Below are 18,290 nucleotides of genomic sequence, written 5' to 3' on the forward strand. Positions count from 1 at the left end.
AGTATATCCAAGTGTGTTCATCTATAGCTAGTTATGAACTCATGCAATTAATCCACGACCTTGAGCTATCTGATAAAAAAATGTTGAAATCTCATTAACGTGAGGTTTCATCTTAACAAATTTCTACAAATTTTCCGCTTCAATTAGAAGAAATTGGTAATAGTAGTATAAGAAATAGTTTAGAGACTAATTTAGGAGTAAGTACCCCTATTGACAAAATGAGTGATGCTTTAAGATCAACTGTTACTCTTTTAAAAACTTTTGACGGAAATCCACTGAGATTGGAATCCTTTGTAAACCAAGTTAATACATTTCACACACGTTACTTTAATGCTGATCCATCACAGCAAGAATATGTAATTTTGGCAATAAAATCTAAAATATTAGGTGCTGCTGAAGATTTTCTTTTAACTCGCCCAAATCTTAAAACTTGGGACGAAATTAAAAATGCATTACAGCAAAAGTTCAGTGACCCAATCACCAGAGCTAACCTGCAGCAACAACTAATATTTCTTTCTAAAACAAATGAATCTACACAAGATTATATTCAAAAACTAAAATCTCTAGTTACTAAAATTAACACAAAAATCTGTACTGAAGTAATGAATGCGGAAGCAAGAAGTATATTAATTTCTCAAAATAAACTTACCGCGACACAAAATCTCTTAGCAAATATTTCAAGTGAATTGCGAACTCTATTAATTGTTCAAAATCCCCAAAATTTGGACAGTGCAATTGATATAATAACCAATTATGAAATATTGACTAGCCAAACCACTTTCAAAAATAACTATTTACAGAATCAAAATAAACCAAGTAACAAACCTGCTAATCAAACCTTTGTAAACACTCAAAAGCCTTTCAACTCTTTCAAACCTCAACCTCAACAGAATAGACCTGAATACAGACCTTATAATCATTTCCAACAGACAAGAAAACCCAATTTCTCTTTTCAAGAATTAACACATCTTGAAAATGAAGTTAATGATGATTATTACCAACCCGAATTTGACAATACTAACCCTAACGAAGACGCATACTTTGAAACTGAAAACCTTGAAGATAATCAATCAACTTCGATGTTACCTCCAGAAGAAAGTTTAGTCGATCAGCTTGAAAATGTTCATCTACAAGCCTCGGACAAAACCAACCATGTTTAAGTTTAAACAGTATGCAGATCAATCAATTACCTTATATAGAAATTCCAAATTATAACATTCGATTACTTATTGATACTGGATCACATGCATCTCTTCTTAGACCATCAATAGCAGAAACACATTTTCCAAATTCAATCGAATCTTATGTAAGTACACTACATACATGTGCAGGTTCAAGGAAAGCAACAAGTAAAGCAAAAATTGCCTTATTTTTATGCTTTGGCATAACAGATTCGATAGAATTTATACTTTACCCATTTCATGAATATTTCGATGGAATCTTAGGAATAAAAGACATTCGTAAACTAAAGTTAGGCATTGACATAGAAAATGAAAGATTAATCAATCAATATCTGGAAATTCCATTTCAGTATAGACGAGATTTCGATCATTATGTCATTGAAATTCCACCAAAAACCATTCAGAACACAACACTAAGAACTGAATTACCTAACAATACGACTTGGACAATGCCCTATTATCGTGACAACGAGATAGAAATTCAACCAACACTAGTATCAATCGTAGACAACACTTACACTCTTGACATACTCAATCATACTAATAAAACTCTTACCCTCGAATGTAACACAAAATAGTATATTCTATATTAAGAGCGGAAAGTATATATTTGCCGCTTGCACATGAAATTTGCAGCTTGAGGCGAAGCCGAACGCTGCAATCATGTAAAAGCGGCAAAAGTACTTTTGGCTCGAAATATAGACGATATTTTTTCGACGACTGCTGTGGGGCGGATTAGAAGGACAACTCACATCATTTTCGTCGCTCGAACTCATTGTCACCGATAAATCACTTTGACGGAATGTGGTTATTTCAAACAGGTATGTCAAGCGTTGTTATGGAAACGCCGAAAAAAGTTGGTGACTAGATTGTTAGTAGAAAGCGAAAACGCTCTAGAGCAGAAAATCTCTCTTTCTGCTCGCGCGCGGCAAATAACCCCTTTCTGCTTCTAAATGGAAGCGTACATGAGGTACTTTCAAAGTAAGTCGTCGAAAAAACAATCTTCCTTTAGAATCAATAGATCTTAATAATTTTGAAATTTTTAGCTTTGAAACGAAACATCACACAAACAAAAAACAATTTTCAGAACATGAAAAAGTTAAATTTGAAAGTTTAATAAGACATCAACACCTAAATCAGGAAGAAAGGGTTCAACTTTTTAAACTAATTAAAAATTATTCACAAGTTTTGCATAAGCCTGGAGATAAACTAACATTTTCAAATAAAGTTAAACATGTCATTAACACCACCGACGAATTACCAGTTCACACTAAAAGTTACCGATACCCTTATGTTCATAAGGAAGAAGTGAACAAACAAGTCAACCAAATGTTAGAAGACGGAAAAATTCAACCATCTAATTCCCCATGGAGTTCACCTATATGGATCGTACCAAAAAAAATGGACGCTTCTGGTCAGAAAAAATGGCGATTGGTAGTCGATTACAGGAAACTTAACGAGAAAACTGTCGACGATCGATATCCCTTACCAAATATCACTGATATATTAGACAAGCTTGGTAGATGCCAATATTTTACAACCCTCGATCTAGCCAGCGGTTTCCACCAGATTGAAATGGATCCCAATAGCATATCCAAAACAGCTTTTAATGTAGAGCATGGTCACTATGAATATACTAGAATGCCATTCGGATTGAAAAATGCCCCTTCAACTTTTCAGAGAGCAATGGACAATGTCTTACGCGGACTGCAAGGAAAAAACAGTTTGCAAGAACATTTAGATTCTCTAAAACAAGTTTTTGACCGTCTAATTTCATACAACATGAAAATTCAACTTGACAAATCAGAGTTCTTACAAAAAACTGTCGAATTTTTAGGACACGTCGTGACCCCTGAAGGAATAAAACCTAACCCTAAAAAGCTGCAAGCTATAAAAAATTTCAAAATTCCAAACACCCCAAAAGAAATTAAATCATTTCTTGGCCTTGTAGGTTACTACAGAAAATTTATAAAAAATTTTGCTAAAATCACTAAACCTTTGACTAATTGTCTGAAGAAAAATGTAAAAATTATTCATGACAAACCATTTTTAAATTCTTTTAATTTATGTAAAGACATTTTAATGAATGACCCAATTCTCCAACACCCCGATTTTGAGAAACCTTTTATTCTTACAACAGACGCATCAGACTATGCAATCGGAGCAATTTTGTCTCAAGGTTCAATTGGAACTGACCTTCCTATAGCATAGGCTAGCCGAACCCTCAATCCCTCCGAATGTAACTATTCCACTATAGAAAAAGAACTTTTAGCCATAGTATGGGCTACTAAATATTTTAGACCTTATCTTTTTGGTCGAAAATTCGCTATAGTTACCGATCATAAACCACTTCAATGGCTCTTTTCTATAAAGGAACCCAATTCGAAACTTGTCAGATGGAGACTAAAATTACAAGAATATGACTATACTATAAATTATAAAAAAGGAACACAAAATTCCAACGCTGACGCTCTTTCGCGCCCACCTAGAGAAATAAACCCTATCTCTTATGAACAACCACCATTAACACATATGTCAGCCGCATGCGAAAGTAACAATGAGGAAAACGATCAATATTCTTGGCGAGATAGAATTAAACATTTCTTTGAATCACAGGAAAATCTATTCAAAAAAAATCCGAGCAAAATTCCAATCAAAATAATTTCCGACATTCAAATAAAGCCACCAAGAAAATTACAAAGTTCAGAAAAGCCACAGGATTCAGAAAAATCATTTAGCACTGAAACAGCTAATGAGTCTGACCTAAATTTAGAAATTCCTCAAGAAAATAACCAACCCCTAGACGACAACTCAGATACTCTAACAGTCCACACGTCTCAAGAAAATCCTATTCTAGGAGCACCATATGTTAATAAAAGTTTAAACACCTACAAACATCAATTCATATTTAAATGGACAGATAAAGATAAACCCTATACTCTGACAAAGAGCCTTTTCGAAATAAAGAAAAGAATAATTATCTTTATAAACAAAGAACCAGTGACCGAGGAAATTCAACAACTATTTATAAATCATTTACCCCCAGACACCTACTGTCTACATTTTCCAAATAAGGAATTGGAGCCAATAATAATTCGAATCTTTCAAGAAACATTCAAAAATAACTCATACAAACTTTTTATTTCTAACACATTATTAGAAGACATTACAAACATCAATGAACAAAAAGAGATTATTGAAAGATATCACACCACAAAAACATCTCATCGAGGTATGACCGAAAATATCAAAAATATATAAAACAACGATATTACTGGCCGAGTTTAGAAAGAGATGTAATTAATTACGTAAACACATGTGAAACCTGTCAACGGACAAAATATGAAAGACATCCATACAAGGTAATTTATAAACCGACACCAACCGGAAATAAGCCTTTTGAACATATATACATGGATATCTATTCTATTTCAGGTCAGAAATTCTTAACAATAATCGATAATTTTTCAAAATTTGCAACAGCTTATCCTATAAATGAAACAGCAATCGAAATATGTCAAAACTTAATTAAACTGTTTTCACATCATGGAACCCCATGCAAAATAACCACGGATAACGCACAGTCCTTTAAAAGTAATTTAGTGCAAGACCTTTGCAAGACTTACCGAATCGAGTTACACTTTACAACACCGTACAACCCAAACTCAAACTCTCCAATCGAACGTTTTCATTCGACCCTCAGAGAAAGTCTTATTGCAATTAGAAATGATCATCGAACAAAAACGATTCAGGAACTTGTAGATATCGCAATACTGAATTATAATAACAGTATTCATTCCTCACACGAGTATACGCCTTTTGAAATTCTCAAAGGAAATCTTAACTATCAGTTAAATTTTGAGAAAAACCTTGATCAAATTCAAACAGACTACATTCATGAGTTAGCTGAAACCTTTAAGGAATTAAATACTAAAATAAACTTAAAATTAAGCGCTAAAAAAGCCAACGTTTTGTCAAAAATGAAAAACGCGAAAATGACCCCGAGATACCTGAACTTACAGAACAACTAATGTCAACTCCTTTTACTAGAACAAAAAATCTAAAATCTAAATATAAATTGACTAAGTTTAAAAATCAAAGACATCCTAAAGACATTAAAAGACGATTGTAAATTTCAGATAAAGATAGTGCTAATTCTACTACCATTACTGGTCAACGCTCAGTATAAAATTGAAGAAATTTCAAACCCCCTACTGCCCGTACAGGAAGGACCAAGTTACATAATAACCAACTACCATCATGTTTATTATCATATAAACTTAACTAACATAAAGCAAAGTTTAATATTAACTGAAAAAACTCTTTTGCAAGTGAATCAAACAATTGATAAAGTACAAAAACCTATGTACAATCTTTTAGTTACTAGAATTAGTGATTTACTAAATCAAGTAGTTATATTCAATCAAAGACTTTATCACTCATTACAAGACAAAACGTAGAACTAAAAGAGGACTATTCAATTTTCTGGGAAAAGCACAAAAATACTTATATGGAACATTAGATGCGGATGATGGCGAACGTTATGACAATTACATTAAAATCATCCAGGAAAATCAAAATACTTTACATGATGATATTTCCTCAACTCAAACCATTGTTAAGCAACTAACAAAAGACGTTGATACTCAGCTGTCTAACATAAAGTCAAATCAGCAAAAACTGCAAGACCGTGTGAACGACTTAACACAAATGACTCAGTCTACGTCAACGACTATGTACTTAGTCATATTACTAGATAACTTGGAAAACAATATTCACATCCTCAATGAAATTCGCAACAATGTGCAAACTGCTATCAATTTTGCAGAAATTAACGTACTACATCACAGCATCTTAAAATACAAAGAATTACGAGCGATTAGTCATAAATTGAAACCAGAAACTCGAATTCCTTTTGACAACCTAATCAAATACTACGAGACAGCTCACACGGACGTAACTATAAAAAATGACCTAATCATTTTCTACATTGCGATCCCGTTGATATCCGGTAAACCCTACACATTATATCGAGTTTATCCGATCCCAATCAATAATCAAATAATAACCCTTACCAATCCATACCTATTAAAATCTTCAAATGAGTTCTATAATTTAAAGAAAAAATGTCTAAAAATTGAGAAAATATCTCTTTGTTTAGAGGAAGTTTTAAACTCAAACGAACCTTGTGTAATGAAATCAATAAATCTAACAAATCATTGTCCAATGGTTCCAATAAATTTCAAGAAAACTTCAGTCACTCAATTAGAGGATAATTCTATTATAATAATACCAACTCAAAGTGAGAACATTCAATTTCAATGTCCAAATCAAAAATCGATTGAAATTATAAATCAACCGTCCTTAATTTTACCATCAGAATGTTCAACAAAAATAAAAGATAAAATTTATGAATCTCAAAATCCAGAAATCATCAGTTCACGATTAAAATTGCCAACCATCGTTATTGATGAAAAATTGGTACAAGAAATTGAACCTTTACAATTAACGGAAATTAATCTAGATAAGATTAACTGTACATCATCTTAAGAAATTCGATGTTGTTAGCTCTAGCGTATCAATTATATTAATATTAGTTATTATTTTTATCATTATTGGTATTGTAATTTACTTTTACTATAGGAAAAATAAAGACAATGTAAAAGTGGACATACAACTAGAAACCCTCGAAAATGTACCCCGATTTTCTCAGTCTTAGTGAGGGAGAAGTTATATGGCCATTTCTGATGATCTAATACTAAATAGACATCCTCAGAATAGCTTTACTAAGTCAGCATTTATTTTCCTATTTATACAGCAGCATTTGTGCATGTAATTAGTCATTAAGATATCTCGCTTGGTTAACGTTCAAATGTAATTTCGTTCGTTATTATTAAATAAAAGTTTTTTAAAAACAGAAGTTGCATTAATAAGAACAAAATTATTGCAAAATGAAATACGGTTTTGACAGAGTACAAAAATATGTTGAGCGTTGCAACTGTCACTTTTTTGGAAAAACATGAAATATTTCGAAAACGGCTAGAGATAGGCATAGGGTATTGTACACAAAAGTTGGTCAGAATTTTGTGAGGAATCCAAATATGTAATAATATATAGGGTGTTCTATTTAAAATAAGAAAGTTTTTGAAAATATTTTAGTTAGATTGGGCATGCCCACATCAGTATCCTGCCAAGTTTTCAAAACTCTCCTATTTATACTTTTTCCAAGATCAATCGATGTCTTTCGTCGTTGTACACCCTGTATAAACAATCTTGATTTTCTACCTGAAAAAAGGTTATCGATCACATAATCTTTTCTTATGATTTTTTTTTATGTTTTAAAAATGTTTCCTTATTTCTAATAAATATAGTTATGGTGCTGCATTTTCGATGGTTTTACGGGGTACAGAGAAAACGGTAATAGATAGAAAAAAAGTAGCATACGTGTTCCGATCTTTTTTTCTGAGCTGAGATGACTGGCGAAGAGTGGGCGAAGCAAACTTCTTTTGTTTCAAAGATGCTTTTGAAAATTGGTCATTTTGGAACCTCCTCTGTATTTCATTTGCTATTAAAATTATCAAAAAAGGAAAAACGGTTTCCGGTAAAAGTTTTGACGTAGAATCCAATGGCGCAGTCAGTTTTTTTCTATTACGTTTAGTTTCTGACATGACAGTAAGTTATATTTTTTTAAATGGAACACCCTATATATGTTTTTATGCCATTTAATTCTGTTGATTTTTAATTTTTCAACGGTGTATTAAAACATATAAGTTTGTAAATGTTAATCTTGGTAATTAGAAAAAAGGCGTTTCTTTAACAAAAAAGTGCTAAATAATATTGTTACGGTTTGGGCTTACTATGCTCGATACTTCAGAACGAGCACTCGATTCGGGATGGAATCGAAGCGCCGCAATATCTGGCCGGGCGCGTGTTAAAGTAGGCTATCGTTAGATAGCGATACAGCTAGAAGCATCTTCGATGTTCGACGCAAATCGCGAAGCGTTTCAGAGTGGTTCTAGAACGTGGTTTACCGAATATAAAAGAAGCGGCGGACGAGCAGTAAATTTGGGAACGCGGTAAAGTTTAAATAGTGGAATAATTGTGGAATTATAGTAGTGTTTTTAGTAGCTGAATTTGGGTGCAGTTGAGTTAAATTCACTTTGTGTAAACCCACGTCAAAATCGTAACAATAGGTATAAAAATACCCACAGTCGAAACAAAATTTGGCTATGTTTATATTAACATGTTACATGTCGCTTATAAACAGTTTTTTTTACTTCAGAAATCTCCATGTTAAAAGCACTTTAAGAAACGTTTCAGCTCAAAATATTAAAGACAGAATAGCACAATACTGACGTTGTCAAGATTGTAAACAAATCACCAGTCGTTTATTATCGTTGAAGTCATAACTACTCGTGCACCTATACTATCTTATTGTTAGGGACTATTAGCAATCAATATTTCAACTGAATGATTTATTAAACGTTCGATGAGATTTTGATAAATGGTTGAAAATAAAATAGTATACAAACCACGGTAGAAAGTTTAATTTCTGTCTCGAGATAAAGTTCTACCTTACTACCTAATCTCTCGACAGAAATCAAAAATTTCCACCTGAGTATGTAATATACTATTGCGGAATTTCGAGCACATTCCGAAAATATTTAAATATCATCATCATTAGAAAAAACACCATTATTGGATAGTAAGTAAATAATTTTTGGATTCAACTTTTTAAACTACATCAAATGGCTATTTTAGTTACAGGGTAACCCAAAAAAAAATGTTGGTTAGTCCTCAGTGAATGACCCTTTACCTAAGTATTTTTCGTATATAGGAAATTTATACGAGAAAAGTATAAATTTTCTTTAAACGAAATTTTTACATATAGGGCTACACAATAACATAAGAAGTATTTTTATCTAGATTTAATATTTAGGTCAAAAAAAATTAAAACGTAAAATAAAAAAAACTTTCTTTCAAAATATCTGAAAAACTGAAAAATAATTTAATTAAATTTTCTAAATGCCATTTTACCAAGTCCATTGTTACGTAACTCTTCTCCCATTTAACTGTACAAGTAAACGTGCACTGTAACCGTTTTCACGATCACCATAGTGGCTCCTCTTAACCTGGACACACTGTATATTAGTGTATATTAAATAAAGGGAAATACTGTTTGTATAAGATCTTTAAGTACTGAAAACTTCCGGACTTATTGGTCTGAGTATAAGTGAGTTACTCCGGAAAGGTAGAGGTCGTTCGTTCGAGTCCAGCTGAAGACCAAACAAAATTTAAACTAACTTTAAATTTATGTCTCAATGCCAATAATAATTTGCTATCATTGCTAACTTTAATAATTTATTTTTCTAGGAGTACCTCCTAGCCAATCAGGACTTGTCTACAATACCTGTGGCAATTTCACTAATGGCATCTTTCATGTCGGCTATCACAATTTTAGGAGTTTCTGGAGAAAATTATGTTTTTGGGTTCCAATTTATACTTATTTACTTGGGCCACCTTGTTTTTACTCCTATTGCCGTCTATCTATATTTACCTGTGTTCTTTAAACTTCAAACTACTAGCGCTTATGAGGTAAGGTGCTAGGAATGACTCTAACAATAATCCTATATAATTATCTTTTTTTTTTTCATTATGGACAGTATTTAGAACTACGCTTTGGGAAGAAGGCGAGAGTGGCTACTTCTCTAGCATATACTCTACAAATGACGCTCTATATTGGTGTGGTAATATACGCTCCAGCTTTGGCACTGGAGGCCTTAACCGGTATCAGCAGATTAACAGCCATCTTATCTACAGGTTTAGTAAACTTGAATTAAGGTTACAAAACATTATCAATTTTACCTCAGGACTAGTATGCACATTCTACTCTACAATTGGAGGTATGAAAGCTGTAATCATGACTGACGTTTTCCAATCTGCCCTGATGTTCCTAAGTGTAGTTAGCATAATAGGTTCAGCTATTTTATCGCAAGGTGGATTATCCAACATATGGAAAGTCGCTCAATTCGGAAATAGAACAGATATTTGGAAGTAAGTTGTTTAAAACTGATAAAAAAATATTTGTTATTTTTTAATTCAGCTTTGACCCAGATCCGACGGTAAGGCACTCGTGGTTTTCACTCATTTTGGGCGGAGGAATCCTATATCTTTCTCTTTATGGTGTGAACCAAACTCAAGTTCAAAGATATTTAACAGTGCGAGACCTTAAAAGTGCCCAAAAGGCCCTTTGGTTGAATTGGCCAATATTCTGTACACTAGGTGTGGCCACGTCTTTTTCAGGCCTGGCAATTTATTCCAAATATCATGATTGTGATCCAATTAAAGCTGGATACATCACTAGCATGGATCAAGTGAGTGAGTAAAGGGTATATTTGAGAGTAAACTTAATTTGAGTGTTATTTTTTTTAGCTAATGCCTTATTATGTGGTAGACACTATGGGACACATTGCTGGACTAGCTGGCTTGTTTGTGGCTGGGATATTTAGTGCTACCTTATCCACAATATCGGCCAGTTTGAATAGTGTGGCAGCAGTTATCATGGAAGATTATTACAAGGTGGGCATGATGCGGTAAATATGACAAATCCATCCATCTTCCAGTAATATTAGTACAACAAGAATAGGTGATATTCGAATTTACAGACAATTGTTGACCTTTCTGACATATTTTTTTAAAACCACTCAAACACGTCAAATTTCTAGAATAACATCTTACCTACCAGCTGAAGTTGATTTGAGTCAATTTCTTCATCCAATGGTACTTTTATGAGGGTTTTGCCCGGTCTTGAACACTCTATTTTTCAAGTCTAATGGGAATTTGTGATGCTCCGTAAGATCTAATCGCAAAACTACATCATCGGATAACACAAAAACTAAACCGAATGATGGAAAAGCTCAGCTTCATGGATTCCAAGAACGGGCATTGATTAACCTCCAGCAATCTCCAACATAAATTTCGTCCCTGTGTCACCTATTCTGGATTACTTTATTATTATCTCCAGCCTTACGCTAGTGTAACAGGAAACTGGATCATGGAATGGAACTGTAATGGATTATTACAGCACCAACACCAACAAGAACTTCAAGAAGTATTAGATATAGCAAACATAGACATATGTTTAATTTCTGAGACTCACTTCACAACGGAGTCATTCATTAAATTTCAAGGATATAATTTATATCACACAATACATCCCGACAATGTAAAACATGAAAAACCTCCAACAGAAGTATCGTCGTTCAGGCTCATCTCCTTACTTCCAGTAATATCAAAACTATTCGAGAAAGTACTGTTAAAACACATGAAACCTATAATTGAAGAGAATAACTTAATCCCTTTTCATCAATTTGGTTTCAGAGAGAAACATTCAACCACTGATTAAGTGCATAGAATCATTGGTTATCGAAAGGTCGTACATCAAGAATCATTGATGTATGAAAGTGATGACATGAAGGACTTAACTACAAACTAACCAAGTTCCTGCCGAAACCATGCATAATTGCTGAACTCACACATTTCTGATAGAACATTTAGAATAAAACAAGAAGATTCCTACTCTGACTTAGAGATTAAAGGAGGAGTGTCACAGGGGAGTGTAATGGGACCAGTTCTGTACCTGCCTAAATTGGAACACGACACCATAGTAACCTTTGCTGATGATACTGCCCTTATGGCTGAAGATGCGACAACAAACTTACAAACTACAGTGAATAAAATCACCACCTGGACCAGACAATGGCGGATTAAATTGAATGGGACCAAATCTGTTTATATTAATTTTCCCCCAGTATATATTAATAATACACCAATATCATATGCTGACACTGCAAACTATTTAGGAATGACGTTAGATGCTAAACTACGATGGAGAGCCCACATCAAAAAGAAAAAGGAAGAACTAAATCTTAAACTTATTCTTATCTCTTCTCTCTTATCTTATTCTTATTCATAACAATGTAATTGACATGTAAATGAATTGAAAGAGAAGATTTATAGAGAAGTAAACATCACATTCAAAACATTTAAGACAGATATTTTATGGTTGTCATATTATTTTTTGAATTGTTTGAATTTTGTCCACCTTCTTAGCTTTTTAATTTTTCAATTTAGCCAGAAATTGCCAAATTGGTGTAGATATTTATATTTGTTTTTTTTTCTAAATACTCCTTTAATATGAAGGGTGTCTCAAATTTGATCAACCAACAAAATTATGATTTTTTAAACAGGTTGACTAATTTTTTATTTGATATTGAGTTGGAAACAGTTGAAAATCGATATAGACATTTTACATAAAAACAGATCTGGAAAGGCTTATGGACGTAGAGAAGCTGAAGATGACTATGACGAGACCTGGATTTTAACAAAGAAACTAAATATCAAATACAAAATTAGTCAAACTATAAAAAAAATTACAATTTTGGTTGGTTATAACATCTATATGGTTGGTTATAATCAGATCGTGGTTGGAGAACGATTTGAAGACCGATGACGAATGAAAATTAGGAAGGATCAACTAGAAGACAGCAACATAGCCCATTGTTGTTGAGAAAGGAACAACGCGAGCCAAGACCAACATGGCAAGAAATCTCTAGCAAAGGCATGACGTTCAAAGCACTTTGGGCTCAGTGGGACTCGCTTGTGGTTGAAGGCAGCTTGCTAAAAAGAGCTTGGAAGAGTGCCGTCGGAAAAGAGGTAAGAAAGCAGCTGGTAGTTCCCAGAGGAAGGATCGACAACGTACTGGAGGAAATGCACAATGGAAAGACTGGTGCTCATTTGGGAGTAAATAAGACTTTGGACAAAATCCGGCAACGGTTTTACTGGGTGAACTACTGCCAAGACGTGAAATCATGGTGTCGACCATGTTCCATTTGTGCAGCTAGCCACGGACCACAGACAAGATCCCGGGGACCTATGAAGCAGTACAACGTACAACCAACAGAGGCGACAAGTACATTCTTGTTGCTATGGATTACTTTAGCAAATGGCCTGAGGTGTTTGCGATTCCAAATCAAGAAGCCAGCACAGTCGCTGATATTCTCGTCGAAAATGTCTTCAGTAGATTTGGTGTGCCGTTGGAGTTACACTCTGATCAGGGACGAAACTTTGAGTCCAAGCTCTTTCAGAGGCTCTGTGACCTGCTAGGCATTAGGAAGACCCGAACAACGCCGCTTCATCCTCAGTCGAATGGAATGGTCGAGAGATTTAAAAATACCATAGAGCAACATCTCTCAAAGGTTGTTGATCAGCATCAGAAAGATTGGGACCAGCATATTCCGCTCTTCTTGATGGCGTATAAAGCAGCAGTCCACAACTCAACGGGACAGTCACCATCTAAAGTTCTGTTTGGTCGAGAACTTCGACTTTCATGTGCTTCGCCGTTAGAACGCGATACACCGAGAAGCATCTTCGATGTTCGACGCAAATCGCGAAGCGTTTCAGAGTGGTTCTAGAACGTGGTTTGCCGAATATAAAAGAAGCGGTTTCGACGGTGGATCAGTAGTGGATTTGGAACGCGGTGAAGTTTTAATAGGAGAATAATTGTGGAATTGTAGTAGTGTTTTTCGTAGCTGAATTAATTATTTTACGGATGTTTTGAGGTTTTGAATTGTAAATAAATTTATTTCTTGTTGAGTTAAATTGACTTTGTGTAAACCCACGGGAAAACCGTAACAGTATAATTACTATAACTTTTACAGCCAATTCGAAAATATTTGGACAAGCCGGATCTCTCTTCAGAAAGGGCGGCCGTCCTAACCAAATTCATAGTACTAATCTATGGTTTACTGTGTATTGGAATGGCATTCCTGGTTCAACACTTGGGTGCAATTTTAAAGGCATCACTGACTATATTTGGAGCAGTTGGCGGTCCTATTTTGGGCCTTTTTACTTTAGGAATGTTTACAGTAACTGCGAATCAGTCGGTAACACATAGTCCCTTGCGGCTAATACAATTGTTTACTAATTACAAACTATTTTGTATAGGGCTCCCTTGTTGGATTACTTATGGGAATGATAGTATCAATGTGGATTTCATTTGCACCTAAACCGCCTTCAATGACTTTACCAACCTCTACTATTGGATGCAAGCTTTCTAACTTCAACCAAACAGTGCTATTTTCTAAAGTACCTGAAACAGAAATAAGGTTTGTGCATACAAATTTCTCTCAAGATTCTTGTATTAATTTAAAATTTATTATCAAGGATCTATCCATGGCTATACAGGGTGTCCTATTTATACACCGGCCTTATCGGTATGGTGGTAACTTTTGCGGTTGGGTATTTTTTAAGTTTAGTTATTCGAAAAGTTACCAAGACCCCTACATATGAAGAGACGTATGATCCTAATGTATTTGTAGATCCCTTGTCTAAGAAACTATTAACAAGAAAACGAGGAATTAAAATAATAAATTCAGTCGAAATGTCTGTGACTAAAGAAGATGAGAGTACTATGTTATCTTTATAAAATAATTTAGAACAAAAAAAATATATAAAAATTTACAGTTGTTATAAGTTATTACCTTAGCTACTGAAGAAAGTCTTGAAAAATTGTTTACTTTTAAATACCTTAGTTAAAATAGAAAATATTGTTTTCTTTTATTTTAGATAATGTTTACATCTAGTTTTTTACAGTTTGTAATTAAAGTTGTTAATGAAAAAAATTTTACCTTTTTATTATTTGTCTCTTTCCTTTTAAAATCGTGAGCATTACGGATGCGTTCCTATAAGAAATATAAGCTCGGTTAAATGAATGCAAAATTGTACATTTTCTGGGCAATAATACAGGGTCTCCTCAGGAAAGACGTTAACTGATTCTGGTTATACTGGAGTCCAAAAATCCTTCCCGTACAAGCCGCTCCGCCCCATACCACAATTCCATAGGTCATCACAGAGTGAAACAGAGCATACTCGTAGTAAGCAGACAGCAAAACCCCCGCAGACACCGACCCCCGCAGACCACGGAGAAGAAAAACCGCTCCGCATAGTCGTCCAGCAGTAGCCTCCACATGAACACCCCAATGCAGACGAGGATCAAGGCTTAATTCCCAAAAATTTTACACTCCTCCGGTCTCCGCCATCCAAGTCCCTAATTTCAAAAACAATTCCCTGCGGCCACTGCTCAGCCCTCAGCGGCGCCTCCAAGACACCCCGCTCCAGACCCAGGAACTGAGTGCCCTGCAGTGAGATGGTAGTGTCATCAGCAAAGAGAGTATACATTGAAGCATTGTCATACAGTGGTAGATCATTTTTGTATATCAAAAATAGCAAGGGACCAAGAATTGATCCTTGGGGTACTCCTACCATTACCTCTCTTCCCGATGACAGCACCCCCCCAACCCGAACCCTCTGGCTCCGGTCCTCTAAAGATGAATTAAGTAGCTGCAAGCTAGAGTCAGAAAACTTGCTTGAAGCAAGATGCTATGAGAGTCACAGTCGAAGGCCTTGCTCAAATCCAGAAACACGGAAGGTCTGTATTTCCGATCCTCAAAAGCATCCATCATAGATGAAAGCATGCCCAAAAGAGCAAGAACCGAAACCCAAACTGTCGCTCAGAAAACAGACCATTTTCCTCAAAATACTCAGTCACCCTAACAGCAATGCACCTCTCCACCACCTTCGAGAGGATCGGCAGCAAATTAACAGGACGGTAGTTCGAGACATCCTCCCTATCATCCTTCTTAAAAAGGGGTACAACTATAGCACTCTTCAAAGTGTTCGGAAATACATTCTCCTTAAGGCAGTGATTAATCAGTTTAGTAAAGGGAGATATTATCAGTTTTTTTTTCTGTTTTTAAAAGTCGGACTGCCTCAATCCGTGAAACGCTCTTAAAGTCAAAGCAAAATTATCTAGCGTAGAAACATTGCCCTCAGGCAAGCCATCGAGAACCCTCTCAGAGATGCTGCTGAAAAAGTCATTAAATTGATCAGCCGACAATGTTACCTCCCCGTCCTGACATGGTTTTCCTCTTCTACTATTTATAATAATCCATATGCATTTAGTTGGGTTCTTGGAGGATCGTACTAAAGCATCCTTGTAGGTACGTTTCGAGTCAATAATCGCCTGTTTGTAATGTTTCTGGTAACTTTTAAATATTTGTGTCTATTACCCGGAGTGTCATACTGTCTGCACGCCTCTCCCAGAAGATGAACCGTATCTCTGATATTTTTTAAATTCTCATTAAACCATCCCACACATCCAGGATCAGACATGCGGGTCTTATAAGTCTTCTCAGGAAAAGACTGCCAGTACGCCTCCGACAGAATGCCCTGAAAAACCTCAAACCTTTGCTCTACCGACATATCATTCCGATCAATGAGATGCCATTCACCAGACTCGATCCTACTGTAAAACTCTCTGTGTAATAGGTCGAAACACTGATGTCTTAATGTTATCATGCCTTAAGTCATAATTTTTCAAATTGAAATGCACAAACTGAGCCGAGTGATCAGATACATTAAGATTGATATTCATTATTTCAGACCCATCAAAGTTCACACAGATATTATCTAAACAATTTTTACCTCTTGTTTCTTCAAAAAACATAGCTTCCTAAAAAATTCTTCATAGCACATGGGTCCTTCTCTTGAGTTCCGAATGGAACATTAAAATCACCTGAGATAACAATATTTGCATGGATATTTATCTGCCGCATAGCACTCTCCAGACCTGTAAACACTAAAGACATACAGATTAAGTGACTTTCCAAAAACACAACACATTTTTCATCATTAATTGTTAAAACAGGTTTAAAATCACAATAACTTTTTTTATTCAGTGGTATTAAAGAAAATCCCCCTGTGCTACTTACTCTAGTAGTACAATTACACACCTCATAACCATTCAGGCAAAAGGAATCAACTTCTTGGATTTTTAACCAGTATTCTGTTAAAGAAAGTATGGTAATGTTTTTGTCAGTCAAGAATGCTTCCAGTTCATTTACACAATTTCTTATAGATCTGACATTAGAAAGGAGGATTGTCAGACTACTTACATTTTTCGTTGTTGTTCCCTCTTCCAAGGCAACCCGCTTCTTTGAGTTTGCTTTGGCAGTAAACTCCTGATGTCCTGGCGGCACTGAATGTTCCGAAAATGTTTAATTTTAATCCCGACAGGCCACAGGCCAGGGTTTAAAACCTCTTTGCTAGCTTCCTTGGGAGCACCCAGTTTAAATAATGCTATTTGCTTCGATTTTGTTTTCATCCGTTCACACACGCAATTTTGTATATTTTTGTCCTTTAGAAACTGTAGGATATCTTGCGCTTCTGTTCCAAGGTTCAGACCCGTAACAAAGACATTGCTTCCTCTGGGCAGCCTGAAGACTTCCAGCTTTGTTAGTTCCAATTAGTGGTTGAGCTTAGTGTTTACTGTTGGTTTTTTTTCTTAGTACCTCGGACCATTTTTCTCTTGACTCTACAGTCTCTGCATTTCTAATAGTGCGTGTTTCATTTTCGAAGTTAGAATCAACAACAAATACATCATCAGCGCCACCTTTCGACCCGATGTTGATGTTAACAGTGTCATCGTCATTTGTGCTATGTTGACCGCTTCCTCCTTTCGGCTTTTTGCCGCTGCCACTGCTGGTAGTACTGTTGCCTTAGAATCGTCCTTTTCTAGTGTTGATTTTAAGTTGAGAGTGGGAGAGGCCGCAGTCTTTACTACGGCGGATTTCAGCGTTGTTGCCACGTTGTATTTCGAGAAAACTCACTTCTTCTTTCAGAGATACGATTTCCTTCTCCAGGTTCAAATATTTCTGCTGAAGTTTATCAATGCAAGCACGTAACTCCTTGGTCTCCGTTTGCTGAGATACACTCGATGTTTTTAGGTTAGAACTGCGATCCTCTTGTTTATGCACACAAACTGCGGATTATTCCTTTGCAGCTTGTACCAAACATGCTGGATGGAAGGCATTGTTGCAATTTTTACATAACACAACTGAAATTACGTTCCTTCCACAGTGAAAGCACTTATATTCAGTTATTTTCTGCTCGTCTCTAATCGTGTAACCTCTATAACATTTAGTACTCCTATCAACTATCGTAACAGACAGCGGACTGGATTGTACATTTATTCAGGGCGGTTGTACCCCA

At 35.2% G+C, this 18,290-nt stretch overlaps 2 protein-coding genes across 3 annotated transcripts in view; both read left to right on the forward strand.

Moving 5' to 3' along the window:
* LOC145728791 (putative sodium-dependent multivitamin transporter) overlaps positions 1 to 14,873 on the forward strand; it is a 32,768-nt gene extending 17,895 nt beyond the window's left edge. For both annotated transcript variants that reach the window (XM_081979301.1, XM_081979302.1), the window contains 8 exons: positions 9,555 to 9,776; positions 9,845 to 10,001; positions 10,052 to 10,235; positions 10,285 to 10,555; positions 10,614 to 10,760; positions 13,901 to 14,125; positions 14,187 to 14,347; positions 14,406 to 14,873. In XM_081979301.1, the coding sequence (XP_081835427.1) occupies positions 9,555 to 9,776; positions 9,845 to 10,001; positions 10,052 to 10,235; positions 10,285 to 10,555; positions 10,614 to 10,760; positions 13,901 to 14,125; positions 14,187 to 14,347; positions 14,406 to 14,667 (1,629 nt within the window). In that variant the 3' untranslated portion in view covers positions 14,668 to 14,873. The remainder of the gene's footprint in view (positions 1 to 9,554; positions 9,777 to 9,844; positions 10,002 to 10,051; positions 10,236 to 10,284; positions 10,556 to 10,613; positions 10,761 to 13,900; positions 14,126 to 14,186; positions 14,348 to 14,405) is intronic.
* The window catches only part of LOC145728794 (uncharacterized), a 66,671-nt gene continuing 59,161 nt past the window's right edge, over positions 10,781 to 18,290 (forward strand). The window contains exon 1 of the mRNA XM_081979305.1: positions 10,781 to 13,767. Coding sequence (XP_081835431.1) covers positions 12,804 to 13,346 — 543 coding nt within the window. The 5' untranslated portion in view covers positions 10,781 to 12,803 and the 3' untranslated portion in view covers positions 13,347 to 13,767. The remainder of the gene's footprint in view (positions 13,768 to 18,290) is intronic.

The sequence above is a fragment of the Ips typographus genome, linkage group LG4, assembly GCF_016097725.1.
Source record: "Ips typographus isolate SLU linkage group LG4, UJ_Ityp_2.0, whole genome shotgun sequence".
NCBI classification, from domain to species: domain Eukaryota; kingdom Metazoa; phylum Arthropoda; class Insecta; order Coleoptera; family Curculionidae; genus Ips; species Ips typographus.